This window comes from Cynocephalus volans, chromosome 3 (assembly GCF_027409185.1).
Source record: "Cynocephalus volans isolate mCynVol1 chromosome 3, mCynVol1.pri, whole genome shotgun sequence".
Lineage (NCBI taxonomy): Eukaryota > Metazoa > Chordata > Mammalia > Dermoptera > Cynocephalidae > Cynocephalus > Cynocephalus volans.
Window position 1 is genome coordinate 95905334 of NC_084462.1, and position 17649 is coordinate 95922982.

Genomic DNA, 17649 nt, shown 5'->3' on the forward strand with positions numbered 1-17649 from the left:
GCCTCGGGGATTCCCGCTCGGTCCTTTCACATCTCGTCTCTAGAGGCCCCGACCCTGTCCGCTCAACGGCCCGCACCCCCGACCCCGTACCCTCAGGTTAGCCCGAAGGCCCAGACTCTTGGCTAAGTTCTGCAGGTCACTGTACTTGAAGGAGTCCAGCTTCTCCAGGGAAGGGACCGTCATCGCGATCCGCAACACAGGTAATACGCAGAGGATCAGTTCACCAACCCAAGCAGCGCCGTTCAAAACTCTGGCGCTACTCGAAGCGTTAACCAAGCAGAACTTTATAGACGGTTTAAATGAGAGATGCTGCACTTCCATTGGTTGAAAATGCCTCGAAGGTGGGGTTTCTGACGCTGACCAATGCAAAGGCTGATTTCCCGCCCTATCAGACGCACGCTCTACCCCTTACGTCGCCAACACGCAGGCACCGAAGGGCGTGTGAAGCGGGTAGAGGTAACTGGTGCGCGGCAGACACACGGCCCATGACGTCCAATGAGAACGCAAGAACCGCGCTTGGGGCGGGGCCTGGTGCCTATTCGAAACAGGCGGCAGCTGCAGGAAGATGGCCGTGCCGCCTCTCCGTCTTCGATCTCGCTATGCAAAGCTGCCCGCAGGTGACTATGATGGCGCTAAGAAGGCGACTGACGAACCTTCTCTTACGACTTCCCTGGAGTGGGACACGCAGGTGGTGATGGGGTCCTCGCCGCTCGGCCCTGCGGAGCTGGGGGCGGAGGAGCCGGCCGCCGGCCCGCGGCTACCGTCATGGCTGCAGCCCGAGAGGTGCGTCGTATTCCAGTGCGCGCAGTGCCACGCGGTTCTCGCCGACTCTGTGTATCTCGCCTGGGACCTGTCGCGTTCCCTCGGAGTCGTGGTCTTCTCTAGTGAGTTGGGCCGGCGTTTCGGGAAGGCGGAGGCGGTCCCGAGAAATTTTATAGCCACGATGAGTCTGCCTAGGGGGGAAATTTTTCTTTTTAGGGAGCGCAGAGGTGCGGATTCTTATCTGTGTTTGTCTTCTTAGGAGTCACAAATAACGTCATTTTGGAAGCGCCCTTCCTATTTGGCTTTGATGGTTCGTTCAAAGGCAGGTACGTACTGAATACCCCATCGGTGTGTAGTTCCTGACTTAATGAGGCTGAGGATCGTGGAACTGACATGTACAAGAAGAAAAGTTTCTGTTTTTTGTTGCGCTGGATGAAAAGTTTATTCCATCCATGCAACATATTTGAAGGATGGGATGCTTCTTTTACCTGCTTGACTCTCGTACAAACTTGATGTAGTAATGAAATGGAAACTTTATATTTGTGTATAGATTTTAGATCTTTCTAAGGGTATATCTCCCTAGTGGCATGTACAACTGAAGTGAGGCTAAGAAAGGTATGTCTAGTAGTGGAAAAAAGAGAAACTAACCCTTTGGTTTATAGTAAGAATGACATACTATAAACTACAATCCTTTGAGATACTAGGACTTTTAAGTGTGCACTTAATGTGAAGTTTGTAATAAGCTGTGGCAGGACTAATTTTGCTGTAACCCCAGAAGCTGGGGAAAAACAGTTGTATGTTATGTACTTGAATACTGCTTGGTGAACGTTGCATCTTGCCTGTACTGATTTGCAGGTGATAATGAAGTATTCAGTGAATTTAGTGTTACAAGGCTCCCCAATTTTGAGTGTTGACTTTAATGGCAAGACAATTCATTCTGACCACAGTTTGATTCCATTTAGGATTAAAGTATAGGAATCTCAGTTGCTTTGCCCAGAAATCAGAAAGAGTTCTGCAGCTTGAACAAATCTAACGAACTGAATTAGAGCCATAGCTCCCTTCCTCTTTCCCAACTGAAAAACACTCCCTATGCCTACTGGAGTCCCCTTCCCTCCCAAAAGGGACAGAGAGGGAAGGAGTGGTAGGTAGCCTGCTTAGAACTGGGTGATTTGGGGCCAGAGCCAGAAGGTCTCTGAATCTTCTACTAGAGAGGATAATGCATCTAGATCTGTGCTGTCCGATACTGTAACCACTAGCCACATCCGGCTCTTAAAATATGGGCCAGCCTGTGGCTCACTTGGGAGAGTGTGGTGCTGATGACACCAAGGCCAGGGGTTCGGATCCCTATATAGGGATGGTCGGTTAGCTCACTTGGGAGAGTGTGGTACTGACAACACCCAGTCAAGGGTTAAGATCCCCTTACTGTTCATCTTTTTTTAAAAAAAAATAAAAATTAAAAAATGGCCATTCTGAATTGAGATATGCTGTGAGTGCGAAATACACATTGGATTTCAAAGACTTAGTTCAAAAAGAATAATCATTTTTTAAAAATACTGATAATTTTAAATGACATTTTTGATATATTGGGTTAAATAAAAGATTTTAAAGCTAATTTCACCTGTTTCTTTTTAAATTTTTACAAGACCGATAGAAAGTTTAAATTAGAGCATAGTGCTGATAACACCAAGGTCAAGGGTTCTCATCCCCATACTGGCCTGCTTCCAAAAAAAAATTATGTCAGTGGCTCACAATATATTTCTGTAGGACAGTGCTGATCTAGATGGTTTGTAAACCACTGGAGGGAGAGTCCTATGTATTTCTGTATTTGTGGAATAAGAAGAGCCATGGGACTTGTGGAGAGAGTTATGAAATGGCACAGCTGAAGGTACCTCAGTGTTCTTTTTGTTAGAGCATGTTGGAGAAGATTTGGGTTCTTTTAACTCTATGTCTTAATAAGGCATGTGAAGGAAACTGATTCCTCTCAATTTATCATATTTGATTAAATCTAAAATGTGTCTTTTTTTCCACATTTAAACATCCTAAAATTGGCATGAGCCATTCAGTTGATAGGATCCTAGATTCAAAGTCATAAAGTAGATAGAGCCAAGGTTACTTCTTGCACCAACATTTTATTATTCTGTTACTGGAAGGGAAGATTTATTGTAACTAATTTCAAAAAGCATTAGTATGTTGTGTTGACACTTAGAAATAGCTTAGTTACTCAGAGCTTTCCTTATGCTCAACAGAATATTTACTTAAATGGAGGTTTGCTTATATTGATTTTAAGTAAAGTACATTCTTTTTTAATTGTTATGACAAATTAAACACAAAAAGAAGAGTATAACAAACCACTATACACCCATCACTAAACTAGGATTGTTAACTCATGGCCAGTCTTGTTTTATCTATAATCATCTGTACTCTCCCCAACCAATGTTTTGAAGCAGATACCTGAAATTATATCATTCCATTCATGAATATTTTAGTGAGAATCTTTTTTTGATTTTTGGTGACTGGCCAGTAAGCAACCTGTGACCTTGATGTTATCAGCACCACACTCTAACCTCATAAACAAACCTACCAGCCTGAGAATCTTTATAAGATAGCAACTTTTTTCTTTTTTTTTTTTTTAAAGACAACCCAATTCCAAGAAAAGTATATTATTAGGAAGTACTTTTTTGAATAAGCTAAAATAAGCATTCCGTAATGTTTATAACTGACTCTTTCTTAAACTTTCTGTTACAAGGGCTGGCCGGTCATCTCAGTTGGTTAGAGCGCAGCCTTATAATACTGAGGTCACAGGTTCAGATAACCAGTACCAGCCAGCCGCCAAAACAAAAACAAAAACAAACTAAACTTTTTTTTAATGGAAAAATTTAAACATACCTGAAACAATAATAAGTTCCATGTACCCATTACCCTGTTTCAACAATTATCAATTTTTTTACAATATTGTTTCATCTGTATTTTTAACTTTTTTTTCCTTTGAGTATTTTAAAACAAATTGCAGACAATAAATCAACTCTTCAGCACTTGTTGGTATTATTTCCTGTTGTCTTCTAAATTCACAGAATATTATAACTGAACGATCTTATCTAGTTGACCTCATTTTACAGATAAGGAAATGGAGAAATAGTTATATTTGCTGGTGTTTTGGAATTATCTTCCTCCCGTAAAATCCTTCAACGTCCATGATCCACTATAAAAATGGAAGGCCCAGCAAGTTAGATGATGCTAACCAATGAATAAGGCAACCAAAAATAGCTCAGCAAGAATAGTAAGAGGCTTACTACTTACTGTGGTTAAGATTCTTAATAAAAATAGGGAGCCACAGATCACACAAATAATCAGTGGCAAAGTGTGGGAATTACATTTTTTCATCATTAATTATAGTTCTGTCACCACAGAGGCACTGCTGTGCCATTAATTAATTTTACTATCAGAATTCATTAAAATTCTCCTTTTCCTTGTTGTGTACTAATAATATTCATTGAAATATTTGTTTTATATTGCATGCATAAGCATAATTTTGGAATTTCTTTACATTTTGCTCTGTGCCATATATTAGTTTCTACTGAGACATTTGTCTATAGGTACTGTGCTTTGTCTGAACTAATTAATTCCTGTGTGGAATTAATTCAAATGAATGCAACTTCATTTTATTTCATGGCTTGCTTTTTGGTTACTCATATTCACAAAAATACAGTACTTCATATGTGGTGTGAATTTGCCAATAAGTTTAATTTTGTTGCTTGTTCTTTTTTGGTACCCATTGACATGAATATGTTTCTTCTTAGCTTTATGGTTTTATACTCTTATTAACAGAATTTTACTGCAGAGTATACTGTATTTATATGAATAATTTTCCCCTTACCAAACCACTTTAAAACTGCTTTCAGTACGTGCACAATGAAACAGTTAATTTTTTCTTAAGACGTTTCTTTGTAATGTTTGGATATGTCTTATATACCAGCAAATATGGCAGGTGACTTGCCCAAGTAGTATAATGAGAACTAAAATCAATATCATTCAGTAATCTTTCAGAGTATAAAGGAAAAGAAAATAGATGGCTTGCTAGGGTAATGGTATTCCTTATTTCTTTCTTTCTTTTGCTTTTAGTCTCGGTTAGTTTTTTCAGTTAATAGATATTTTTTTAACATCTGCAAAAGAAAAATCCTGTTTGAGTTCTATTAATAGTTTAGTAAGTACCCAATCAGCTTATTTTTTCATCAACTCTAAATTGGTAGCTAATTTACATGGCAGTTTGTAGTTTTACATGTATAAATGATAATCTGATTAGTTAGCTCTTTTTCTGCTTTTCAGAGGTAAAATACCTTTCTCTACTGAAGTGACAGTTGTACATTCATGATTGCTTTTGTGGCCAAAATTCATGAGGGTATCTGTAATCTAGAGTGTAATTATATTAAAATCTGAGTTCACCTTTTTTGAATGTGACATTTTTTCAGTCTCATTCCAATTATTGCATAGCTTTTACCTAAGTCTTAGGTGATAGGAATGCTTCCAGAGACTGGTTATTTTTTATTTGTTCTGATTTTCTTTCTTAATCTTATTTTGTCCTCATCCTCCTCATCCCCCACAGCACTTACAACCTTTTATTCTGTGGATCCTGTGGGACTCCCATTGGTTTCCATCTATATTCTACCCATGCTGCCCTGGCTGCCTTGAGAGGTCACTTCAGCCTTTTCAGTGACAAAATGGTGTGGTGAGTAGACTTAGATATTATTTATCAAGTAAATTTTAAATGATCTTTCACAAAAGATAAAGTTTGTACCAAAGAAGATGCTAAAGCCGGGCATTGTTTCTTACAAAAAAGATAGCAGTGGGACTAAAGTATCTTATTAACATTACAATCATTTTAGATGTCTTATAATCATACCAAGGCTTAATAATCATACCATGGAATAATTCAGAGGGTATTCTTTTATTAAAGAAAATTCTGAGGCTTGCTGTTTAGCTCAGTTGGTTAGAGCAAGGAATTATAACCCCAAGGTCAAGGGTTTGGATCCCCATACCAGCCAGCTGCCAAAAATAAATAAATAAATAAAATTATGGAAGGTAAGCTTTTTTTAAAAAGATGACCAGTAAGGGGATCTTAACCCTTTACTTGGTGGTGTCAGCTCCACATCTCCCAAGTGAGTGAACCGGCCATCCCTATATAGGGATCCGAACCCATGGCCTTGGGGTTATCAGCACCACACCCTCCCAAGTGAGCCACGGGCCGGCCCTATGGAAGGTAAGCTTTTGCAAAATAATGTTGCAGTAGACACCTTTTGGGTTTGTGCCCAGCCTGTTTCCCTCCCATAGGGTGGGACCTTCTAGCCATGTTTGTATCATGGGTGATACAACTTCCAGGTATGGGATCAAGAACAGATACCTGACCAAGTTAAGCCAATCAGGTTTTCTACCCTAGGAATTGGAAATAAGGGAGATGCTAGTCATTTTTAGATGACTGGTGCTGAAGTTGCGAAGTGAAAGCTCTAGGTTTGGGGCAGCTCTTTTCTGTGTTACACATGTAAATGCAGAGAAGTCTTGTCTGCAGAAAAAGAATGAAGCAGATGCACAGAGAAGAATAATGATCACATCGCCTCACATAGTCAGGAAAGTCCCCTATTGGCTATATCTTTTCATGATTAACATTGGGTATTTCTTTATATTTCTAATAGATTAAATTTTTTACTTAAGTTTCTTTGCTTACTATTAGAAACTGAAACATCCATCAAAGTCTTTCCTTGACCATTTAAAAACAAAAACAAGAACAGCCATGATGACCTAGTTTGTGCCAGGCGTTATGCTTACCTCACTGAGTTCTTAATATAAGAAAACTGGGACTCAGAAAGGTGGAGGAGCCGAGATTTGAATCTATGTCTTAATTCCAAAGCTTATTTTCCTTTTTACAGAACGTAAAGGCTTTCTTTTTCTCATTTAATGTGCTTAGATAGGTGTTTATAGCTGAGTTATGGTTGACTAAACAATAAAACTTTACAAATAAAGTCCATCCTTTACCATGAGGTTGTCCAATGTACATTAGGCATACCATTTGTTCTTCATTGCAGATTTCTAACAGGAAATATATACTTGAGATGGATTGATATTTTACTTTACATTTCTAGTTTTTTCTTAAGTAATTTCTTTTTAGAATTAAGTTTAAAGAAGGAGGGGAAGTAGCTGTAAATGTTTTATTAGTAACCTCAAATCTTTTTTATTTTTATTTTTTCTGACTGGTAAGGGGATCACAACCCTCGTTACAGTGTCATCTGCACCACGCTCAGCCAGTGAGCGCACCGGCCATCCCTATATAGGATCCGAACCTGCGGCCTTGGTGCCACCAGCGCAGCACTCTCCCGAGTGAGCCACGGGGTCGGCCCCTCAAATCTTTTTTAGAAACAGATATAAGTAAATGTCCCAGAAGAGCTATAATTGAGTTTTTGCAGTAAGAAGTATGCTTTTAGTAACAACAACAACAAAAATTTTGTTTTTAGTAACAAATGTTTTTATCATAAATTTGAAAAACATGATGGGATTATGAGTCATTTCTTAAATTTTTTTTTTTTTTTTTTTGGTGGCTGGCTGGTAGAGGATCCAAACCCTTGACCTTGGCATTATAATACACCACTTTAAACAACTGAGCTAACCAGCTAGCCTCTCTTAATCTTTAAAATGAGGAGTTGGATGAAAAGTCAGTACATTCCTTTTGATTAAGTAGAAACTAGGAAAATATAGGTGGCATGAGTCTGGGAAGATAATAAATCTATGTCTGTGTGTGTCAGTTAGAATGAATTTGGTTGCCAGTAACAGAAAACCTGACTAACAGTGGCTTTAACAAGTAAGAGGTGGGGACAGTTGGCTGCTCCAGGAGTATTCTAGTGGCTCAATCATAACAGGGCTCTGGGTCAGCATTTCTGTGATTCTCTTGGCCTTTTCCTTCTGGATGCAAGATGGCTGCTGCAATTACAAGCATTAATCTGTCAATGGTAATATCCCCAGTAGAAAGTAAGAGGATATGGGGAGTATGGGAACACAAAGAAAATTTTCTTTCTTTTTTTTTTTTTTTTAAGATGACCGGTAAGGGGATCTTAACCCTTGACTTGGTGGTGTCAGCACCATGCTCAGCCAGTGAGCAAACCGGCCATCCGTATATGGGATCCGAACCCGCAGCCTTGGTGTTATCAGCACCACACTCTCCCGAGTGAGCCACGGGCCAGCCCAGAAAATTTTCTTTTTATTGGCAAATAATTTCCTTATTCTTATTGGCCAGAACTATGTCACATGAACACTTTAAACTGAGAAAACAAATATATGACTATAGGCTTGTCACTGTTGGCTTAGTGCAGTTATGATTTGTCTACTAGGACTGGGCACCCTGCTACCCTTGACAGAATTTGGCTTCTGTTAGCAAGTAAGTAGTGAGAAATGGCTACTGGGTAGGCAACCAACACTATTTGTCACAATGTGGTTATTTTCCTTTGAACTGTGCTACAGGATGTACTGGTGGAGTGTGAAGCTTATACTCATCGTGATTATTCATACAACCCTGGTTTTTGTCTTCAGTTTGCCCTGGGATAATTTTGTCTCTGAAGGGGTAGGATGAGGCAGAGTCTCTGATTTATTTATTAATAATTTGTTGTTCCAGCAATATACATCATGAGTCTTGAAATGGATATCAGAAAGGCAAGCTTTGCTTGAGAGAGATTTACTTTAGAGGGCAAATTTGGTTCACTGACAATCTTAATTGCGGTATGATACTAATACGCTCACTCTGTATTTTCTATCTAGCTATCTCTTAAAATCAAAAGCCATAGTAAACGCATCTGAGATGGATCTTCATATTGTACCTCTACCAGAAAAGATTGCAGAGGTAAAATTTCATGATGATTTTATGGTTCCTTTAATATAGACAACTCTTGATAATTTGTACCAATGAACTTGGGGATGATGAAATCATGTGATATTCCAATAATCCTTTATATTTGGTTTGGCCTTCCTTACGGAATCACACAAAGCAAAATATTAAAGCCATATTGTAAGGGGATAGTTCAGAAGGAGGGGAGAAGCTGCTGAACTACTTCATTTTTGTATTCTCCTTTGTGCTGGGAATGGACATCATCATCTTGCATAGAGCTGTCCTCTTTACAAGCACCTTATGCTTAACATGTCTTAGAGGAAAGAGTAAAAATAGTTATTAAGAATTCTTATTTAAATGGGTCTCATGAGTGGTTGATTACTCTGAGTTGAAGAAAGCAACTTTTCTGGTAGCTTGCTGCCTCATTCTGAGTGAAAATTTGGCAATAACTTTATGCCCTCAGAACCACCTTAGAAATCATTGTTGGGTGCTGGCCAGCTGTCCCCCCCATCCCACCCCCAAAAGGAATTAATTAATTGTTGCCTTTTTTAAAAAAAAAATAGTGTTAGTAGTTTATTCCTTGCTAATTACACATCTAGTAATAGCATTTAATTTTCAAAGTTTAATATTAGGCGTAATGGTAATGTTAAGGATAGGAGAACAGTGATTTTTTTTTTTTTTTTTTAGTAAAGCTGTCTAAGCTCATGAGTACATGTTCTAAGCCAGGGGTTGGCAAACTTTTCTGTAAAGGGCCAGATGACAAATATTTTAAGATTTGTGACCATAAGGTCTCAATTACCCCATTCTGCCATTATAGTGCAAAAGTAGCCATAGGCAATACAAAAACAAATGGGGATAGCTGTGTTGATAAAACTTGTACCAATTTACTAGGCTGGCCCATGGTCCATATTTTACCAATCCCTACACCAAGCAACTGAGTTCAACTGAGGGGGTCAGTAAATATTGTGCTTAAAAATAATTGCTATGGGAGATGTCTTCAGAATGGCAGCATGAGTAGCTTCATGAACCCTCTCTCTCTATGGAGCTGGAGAAAATTATAAAGAAAGCAACCATTTCAAGTCTGTGGAAATTTACCTTAAGGCATACAGCAAATGGAGAAAAAAGTACTCAGCCGAATCTACTGAATTTCGTAAAGAACAGTGAGAGCCTGTGGCATTTGAACTACAGTCTCTGCTCCTCCTGCCCCTCCTCCCCAGCTTAGAGGGAAGAAGGCTCCATCTGGGCAGATGCAGCCAAGAACACAGGGATCCTTTTCCCTCTAGCTCCCAGACTAGGGCCATGGTATCTCTATAGGAGGGGCAGGCCACCAGCATTTCTCATCCCCCCCACCACCTCAGCTCTGTGTTGCAAAAGCTTTATTCCATGCAAGAATGGCCATTTGTAGTGTATTAGTTCTACTGCAGTCACAATAGGCCAAGAATACTGAGAACCCAATTACCCTTGCCCAAGCTTGCTTTTAGGGCAGAAATTCCATGCTGAGATAGGCAAGCTGAGACAACCAGAAGTTACTACCCTGCCTAGTACCCTGCTTATAAAGCAGGGGTGTCACTTTAGAGGTACTGGCCCCACCCTCCAGCTTGGGAACAATGGGACAGATTTTTCCCAGGGTGAGAGGCAGATTATAAAAACAGATAGCTATGAAGCTCTCCCAAGGGAACTGACTTTGTGTGAAACAGAATATGGGGAAGTTCATGTCTAAGGGTACTGTACAAAACAATGGACATTATGGCAGTAAGCTATTAATAGGAAGTTTGTAGTTCCACAACCAAACCATAGACTAGTTAGAAGTTTATCAGAAAGAAACAGGAAAATAGATAGCTAAGAAGAGCTCTCTTGGGGCTGGAACAAACTTCAAAGATAGACCTAAACACTAACCCTGCAAAGAGGTCTGAATTTAATTGGATAAGACTGTGGAACAATTTATGACCCAGGGCATGGTCAAAAACAATATGAGGGGTCTTCAAAAAGTTCATGGAAAATGTATCTTAGGAAAAAACTATGCTTGGATTGCAAAATTTCTGCACCAAAATACACTTGTACTATCTTGCTATAACATGTCTGAACAGGATCTAGTTTGAAGCACTAAGAAGGATAAAAACATCAGATTGAAAAGAGCCCCTATCAGAGCAACATGAATTCTGCTAAAATTGAATCAAGAACAAACAAACATCAAATTGATGGTGAAGCTTGAATGGAAGAAAGGTGAAATTATTGATGCTTTGCAAAAAGTTTATGGGGACAATGCCCCAAAGAAATCAGTAGTTTACAAATAGATAACTTGTTTTAAGAAGAGACAAGACATTGTTGAAGATAAAGCCTGCAGCAGAAAACCATCCACATCAGTGTGTGTGAAAAAAATGAATCTTGTTTGTGCCTTAATTGAAGAGGACCAACAATTAACAGCAGAAACAAAAACTAACACCACAGACATCTCAACTGGTTCAGTTTACACAATTCTGACTGAACAATTATAGTTGAGCAAATTTTCTGCTCAGTGGGTGCCAAAACTTGCACTCAGATCGGTTACAGACAAGAGAAGAGCTTTCAATGCAAATTTTAAACAAGTGGGATCAAAATTCTGAAGCACTTTTTTGAAAAATTGTAACAGGAGATGGAACATGGCTTTACCAATGTGATCCTGAAGACAATGCACACTCAAAGGCACTGCTACCAAGAGGTGGGAGTGGTCCAGTCAAAGCAAAAGCAGAGAGCAAACGTCATGGCAACAGTTTTTTAGTATGCTCAAAGCATTTTGCTTATGGACTTTCTGGAGGGCCAAAGAACAATAACATCTGCTTGTTATGAGAGTGTATAGAGAAAGTTAGCCAAAGCTTTCACAGAAAAATGCCCAGGAAAGCTTCAACAGAGAGTCTCTCTCCATCATGACAATGATCCTGTTCATTCCTGTTATCAAACAAGGGTAATTTTGCAAGAGTTTCTATGGGAAATGATTAAGCATCCACGTCACATCCTGCTTTGGCTCCTTCTGACTTTTCTTTCCTAATCTTAAAAAATCATTAAAGGGCACCCATTTTTCTTTAGTTAATAATAAAAGGGGGCTGGTCAGTTTTCTCGGTTAGAGCATGGTGTGAAAACACCAAGGTCCATGGTTTGATCCCTGTACCTGCCAGCTGCCAAAAAACAAAACGAACAAAGAAAAAACATAATGTTAGACTGCACTGCTGCATTGATATGGTTAAGTTTCCAGGATCCTTAGTTTTTTAGGGATGAACTTACAAAAGTGTCTTGATCTTAAAGGAGCTTAGGTTGAGAAATAAAGTCTGTATTTTTAAATTTTATCTTTTAATTCCATTTTTCCATGTTTGAAGTCCCCTTGTAGAGCAATCAGCCAGCAATTAGTGGAGGCTAGCAGCTAGGTATGGTACCAACACAGACAGGTATCTTAACACAGTCAGTCAAAGACAGCCCTGCTAAAACCACTATCGTGAACATGCTCAAGGCTGTGTCCTCTGAGGAATGACATTGGAGGCTATGCACTGTGGGGGAAAGAAAAATCGCTAAAATATTCTAGTTATTTAAACAAGCAAACAACAAGAAGCCTGGTGGAAGGGTATAAAGTAGTATCCGGAGTTGGCCTACAATATATTATCTAAAATGTACAGTTTTCAATAAAAAATTACAGAACCTGCAAAGAAATACGAAAGTGTGATCCATACATAGAATAAAAAGCAGGCATCAGAATCCGCCTTTAAAAGGGCATAAATGTTGGGCCAACCTCGGGCGAGTGCGGCGCTGGGAGCGCAGCGGTGCTGGGAGCGCGGAGGCCGTGGGTTCGGATCCTATATAGGGATGGCTGGTGCGCTCACTGGCTGAGCGCGGAGCAGGCGACACCAAGCCAAGGGTTATGATCCCCTTACCGGTCACAAAAAACAAAACAAAACAAAAAAGGGCATAAATGTTGAACTTAGCAGACAAAGCTTTCAAAACAGCTATTAAAAATACTTCCAGAGAAGTAAAGAAAACAATTCTTAAGTAAAGGAAGGTATCAGTAAAAATTAGAAATTATAAAAAAGAACCAAAGGGAAATTCTGGAGTAAAAATATAATAACTGAAATGAAAATTTTACTAGAGTAGCTCAAGAGCAGATTTGAACTGGCAGAAGAAAGAATCAAGAAACTTGAAAATATATTGATAAAGATTATTCATTGTGAAGATGACAGAAAAAAGAATGAAAAAAAATTAACAGCATAAAAAGACCTGTTGAACACCATCAAGCCTACCTAAATATGCTTGGGTAATGGAAGTACCAAAAGGAGAGGAGAGAGAGAAAGCAGAAAAACTACTCAAAAAAATAATGGCTAAAAACTTCTCAAATTCAATGAAAAACATGAATCTTCATATCCAGGAAATTCCATAAACTTAGGTAGGATAAATGCTGAGGGATCTAATTCAAAAAAATAATGGCTAAAAACTTCTCATCTTAACCCTTGACTTGGTGTTGTCAGCACCACGCTCTCCCAAGTGAGCTAACTGGCCATCCCTATATAGGGATCCGAACCCCTGGCCTTGGTGTCATAAGCACCACAGTCTCCCAAGTGAGCCACCGGCCAGCCCTTTTTTTGGTTAACTCTGACTTAACAGAAGACTAAGTCATCCATAATTCAGTATTCCATGATAACTTTACAAGAACATGTTGTATGCTGAGTAAATCTGGTTCTAAATATAGGTGTTCTAAGATGAAAGAACTCTTAAGAATTATCCAATTATAACAAACATCTGCTCTAAACCTAATAACCAGAGCTACTTTTGAAGACAATTAACAGAATATTAAAGTCAGAGAAGCATTTGTTATGGTTAACAAAGGGTTAAAAGAAAAGCTAGGTTCTTGCCACTGGAAAAGGAGGGGAAGACTGATTGATCTGTCTCCACTAAGCTCTCTGACCCCACTTTTTTCTGGTTTTCAGGGAAGCAGTGATACTCAGCATGTGATACTTTTTTTCACATGAAAATTTGTATCTAAGGATCTTATTGTGTACTAGGTTTGTTGTATAAAGTTCTGAATAGAACAAATATATTCCTGAACTGTGCTGAGACACTGACAGCTCCCAATAACTATATATAAACTAACTTAATTTTTTTTTTTTTTTTTTTTTTGGTCTTTTTCTTGACCGGCACTCAGCCAGTGAGTGCGCTGGCCATTCCTTTTTTTTTTTTTTTTTTTTTAAAAGATGACCGGTAAGGGGATCTTAACCCTTGACTTGGTGTTGTCAGCACCACACTCACCCAGTGAGCAACCAGCCATCCCTATATGGGATCCGAACCCGTGGCCTTGGTGTTATCAGCACTGCACTCTCCCGAGTGAGCCACAGGCCGGCCCCTGGCCATTCCTATATAGGATCCGAACCCGCGGCGGGAGCGTTGCAGCGCTCCCAGCGCCGCACTCTCCCGAGTGCGCCACAGGCTCGGCCCTAAACTAACTTAAATTTTATATGGCTTTACAACCAGCAAATTGAGAGTTAAGCTTAAGATGCCCTGATAAATATATAATTTTCTCTTCCCAGCTGAAAGAGAAGATAATGGTAACACATACTCACTTAAATTCACTAATGAAGATTGTGAAGGAAGTGACTCCTGACCAGTCCAAGCCAGAAAACTGATCCAGAACCAGGGCTTGAGTACCAAGTTCAGGCTTTATTGCCGTCTTCAACAACAGGTGCTGTTTGGTCATTTCTTGAAGACTGACTTCAAGAATGGGGAGTGTGGGGGTGTGTGCAGTTTATTTTGTTTATCTCTAGGCTAATTTTCTAAGTGATTTGTAAAACTGTTTTTAGAGAGAAGCTAAAGAGTCTTCTGTCCAGGTTTCATAGCTATTTGCCTTAAGAACTCATTTTAGCTTCTTATCAATTTCACATTTATCTCAGAAAACATCTTTGACTGCAAATTTAGGAATTAGGATGCAGTGTCCCATGTGTCCACTGACCTAAAGATGCATGGTTGGTCTGAGATTAGGGCTGGTCTTAATGCTGAGTACTAGTATTCCTACATGCAGCAGGTGTTATATGAGTACTGATCTTTTTTTCTTACGTAAAATACAAATACATAATATTCTATAGGTAATAAATAAATTGACTGGATAATATACAATTTGTCACTTTTCACTTGTGAACTAAGCTTAACAGGCTAACAATGAAAGGAAGCACTAAAACATCAAATATTCATTGAAGTACTGTTTTCTCTAAGTTTGTTTTATGTAGCACTTTGGCTGAGTAGCTTAACAAAATGTTTATTTAATAACTATCTATAAGGTATTGTGCTAGGTACTGGACATAAAAGGTAAGCAAAATAGCCACTCTGTATTCTCACAGAGCTTATAATCTAGTCATACATCATAGACAAATAGTCACATAAAGACATGTAAAATCAGGGCCGGCCCATGGCTCACTCGGGAGAGTGTGGTGCTGCTAACACCAAGGCCCTGGGTTCGGATCTCATATAGGGATGGCCGGTTAGCTCACTGGGTGAGCGTGGTGCTGATGACACCAAGTGAAGGGTTAAGATCCCCTTACCGGTCATCTTTAAAAAAAAAAAGAGACATGTAAATCATGACTATAGTAAAGAGTTTTGAAGAGAAGAGAGAGAGCTATAAGCACATACAGTAGGTAACTGACCTGGTCTGGAGTTCAGGGAAGGCCTCTCTGAGGAATTAATGTTTCCGCAGTGAAACTCCTGAAAGATGAGTAGGAATTAATAAGGTGAGGGAGGGAAAACAGCATGTGGGAAGGCCTTATGAGGTCCTTTGAGGCTCTTAAAAGGTCTGCAAGTTGTAAAGGTAGCCAGAAACCAGAGAGTAGAAGGCCTTACTGGCCTCCTGAAGGATGTTTGTTTTTATCCCAAAAACAATGGGACACCCTTGAAGAATTTTAAAAGGGGGAGGTGTGTGACAGGATCAAACTTACTTTTTTAGAAACTCATTTTATGGTTATCCTGTGGATGGGTAGGAGGGGCTATGGCACTAGCACAATCAAGAAATGGTATATCCAAGTAGTGGAGGATAGAGAAGTTAACTAGGTTAAGATGTAGCTAGCAGAAATTTTTTATAGTAGATTTTTTTCCATTTTATACTACATATAGAACATTTTCCTTTAAAAATGTTTTAAATTGGAGAAAATTCTGATTTGCTTGCTTTATGCTTTTGAGTTGCAAAATTTGTTCCTATAAGCAAGAGTGATGCTTCCTGGCAACAAACAGCACCAGAAAAGCTTTTACTGCTTATAAAGAATGGGACCTAAAAAATTAGGTATTCAAATACTCAATAATGCTAAGGTTTTTTATATGTGTGGATATGTCTACCTCAACAGATTTCCTTTATCTAAATTTAAAAGCTGTTCTTATGTAGCTATTTTTCTTAACCTCCGGATTTGCCATTTTGGTTGAGAATTTCAGTACAAAATTAAATGCTTGAACCTGACACCAAATTAGGCTGGCTGGCTTTAAGTAGATTTTTTTTTTTTTTTTTCAAAAATTACCTGCTCACCCTAGAAAAAATTCAAATATACTACAGATATGAGACAAAACAAAGAGTGCAAATACACTTCTTTCCCTTACATTTTTGAGAGGCACAATATAGCATGCTGACGAGTGGGCTCTGGAACTAAACTGTTTGGATTCAAACTATGGCTTAGGTACTTATTAGCCATGGATGTGAAGAATTAATTTAAACTGGTTTTGTTTCCTTCTATGTAACTAGAGCTAAGTGACTTAGTGAATTAATGAATACATCTAATGTAATTAGTGTTTAGCTCAATACTAAGTGCTCAATAAATACTAGCTATTAACCTTCATGTATGTGGATACACACTTATAGACATAAAATAAAGGCAACTGTATATATGTCGAAAAAAGTATTTTAAAACTCCATGTGGCTGTAAGAACAACAAACATCACACACTGAAGTTGTAAACTTTTGAGTTTCTTAGTTAATGGCAGAAACGATCTCCATTTTTGTAACACCAACATGTAGCACCGTATGTGGAATGTGAAGTTTGTCAATAAATATTTGTTAAATGCTTTTGCTTTTTTTTTTTGTTTTTGGTGGCTGGCTGGTACAAAGGTCCAAACCCATTACTTTGGTGTTACAAGGCTCCACTCTAACCAACTGAGGTAACCAGCCAGCCAGTAAATGTTTGTTAAACGAATAGTCTCATTAATCCAAGTATTACATTAGTAGTCACATGACAAAAACCACATAGCTTCTTTGTTCTTCCCATTTGATGACAGCAAATCCCAAGGAAGTATGTGACATCTATGTACTTACTTGAAAAAAACCCTTTCCTTTACCCTGAATCAAGACAAGTATGTTGTCTTAATTATTGTACTTTTGTGTTAAAGCCTCTTTAGATAACTAAGCCAACATTTACATGTTAAATGCATCCTAAATGTTTTATATTATATTTTAGGTGGGAAGGATTCCCATTATCATTATATTTAGCTCACTATCTCCTCACCAGAAACCAAACATTTATTTGTTCATAGACCTAGCATAAAGGTTGACTCTAAAGGTAAAACAGGAGAATGGGGTAAGTTTTAAAAGGGTGCCTCTTTCTCTTCAGGTGGCTGCCTATTCCACTGGATAACATACACCAGAAATTGCCTCAACTAGGTTAACAAGAATCCAGGTCCTTTGTCTTTCTTTGACCACTGTAGCCAACTTCATTCAACACAGGTGTACAGAAAGACTCTCTCCCATCACAATTTACTGCACTATGAAATTACCTATTTCAAGTAACAACACACAATGAAGTGAAATATCAGTGCATTCTCAGCCCATGCTGCTTTATTGCTAAAAATATATATATACACAGGTGCAGAGTTTCCAACTTTTATAACAGTTCCTTTTTACATCAAAGAATAAAATTTCTTCTTCAAAAATCCCAAAGATGCATAGATTAAAAAGCAAGCTGCCTTTTGTAATACTTCAAATACAGTCAGTGAAATTCTTTTAACATTATCTTATATAACAATGGTGCAATGGAGAATATGCAGAA

At 38.7% G+C, this 17649-nt stretch overlaps 2 protein-coding genes across 7 annotated transcripts in view; one reads left to right on the forward strand and one right to left on the reverse strand.

Annotated features, from left to right (window-relative positions):
• NUSAP1 (nucleolar and spindle associated protein 1) overlaps window positions 1–17649 on the reverse strand; it is a 70985-nt gene that overhangs the window by 35165 nt on the left and 18171 nt on the right. For 4 of the 6 annotated variants that reach the window (XM_063089679.1, XM_063089678.1, XM_063089680.1 and 1 more), the window contains exons 3-4: window positions 15274–15331; window positions 91–953 (exon numbers count right to left, since the gene is read on the reverse strand). In XM_063089679.1, coding sequence (XP_062945749.1) covers window positions 91–321 — 231 coding nt within the window. In that variant the 5' untranslated portion in view covers window positions 322–953; window positions 15274–15331. The remainder of the gene's footprint in view (window positions 1–90; window positions 954–15273; window positions 15332–17649) is intronic. The other 2 variants (XM_063089676.1, XM_063089677.1) reach the window with 2 other exon arrangements.
• OIP5 (Opa interacting protein 5) lies at window positions 463–16665 on the forward strand. Its single transcript, XM_063089681.1, has 5 exons — window positions 463–884; window positions 1022–1088; window positions 5363–5485; window positions 8557–8638; window positions 14167–16665. Exons 1-5 carry the CDS (start codon window positions 566–568, stop codon window positions 14260–14262), a joined length of 687 nt encoding a protein of 228 aa, XP_062945751.1. The 5' UTR covers window positions 463–565; the 3' UTR covers window positions 14263–16665.

Coding starts and splice junctions, on each gene's coding strand:
- OIP5 (XM_063089681.1), top strand. CDS start 566: ATGGCCGTGCCGCCTCTCCGTCTTCGATCTCGCTATGCAAAGCTGCCC. Junction 885..1,021: donor CGGAGTCGTGGTCTTCTCTA/GTGAGTTGGGCC, acceptor TTGTCTTCTTAG/GAGTCACAAATAACGTCATT. Junction 5,486..8,556: donor TTCAGTGACAAAATGGTGTG/GTGAGTAGACTT, acceptor TTTTCTATCTAG/CTATCTCTTAAAATCAAAAG.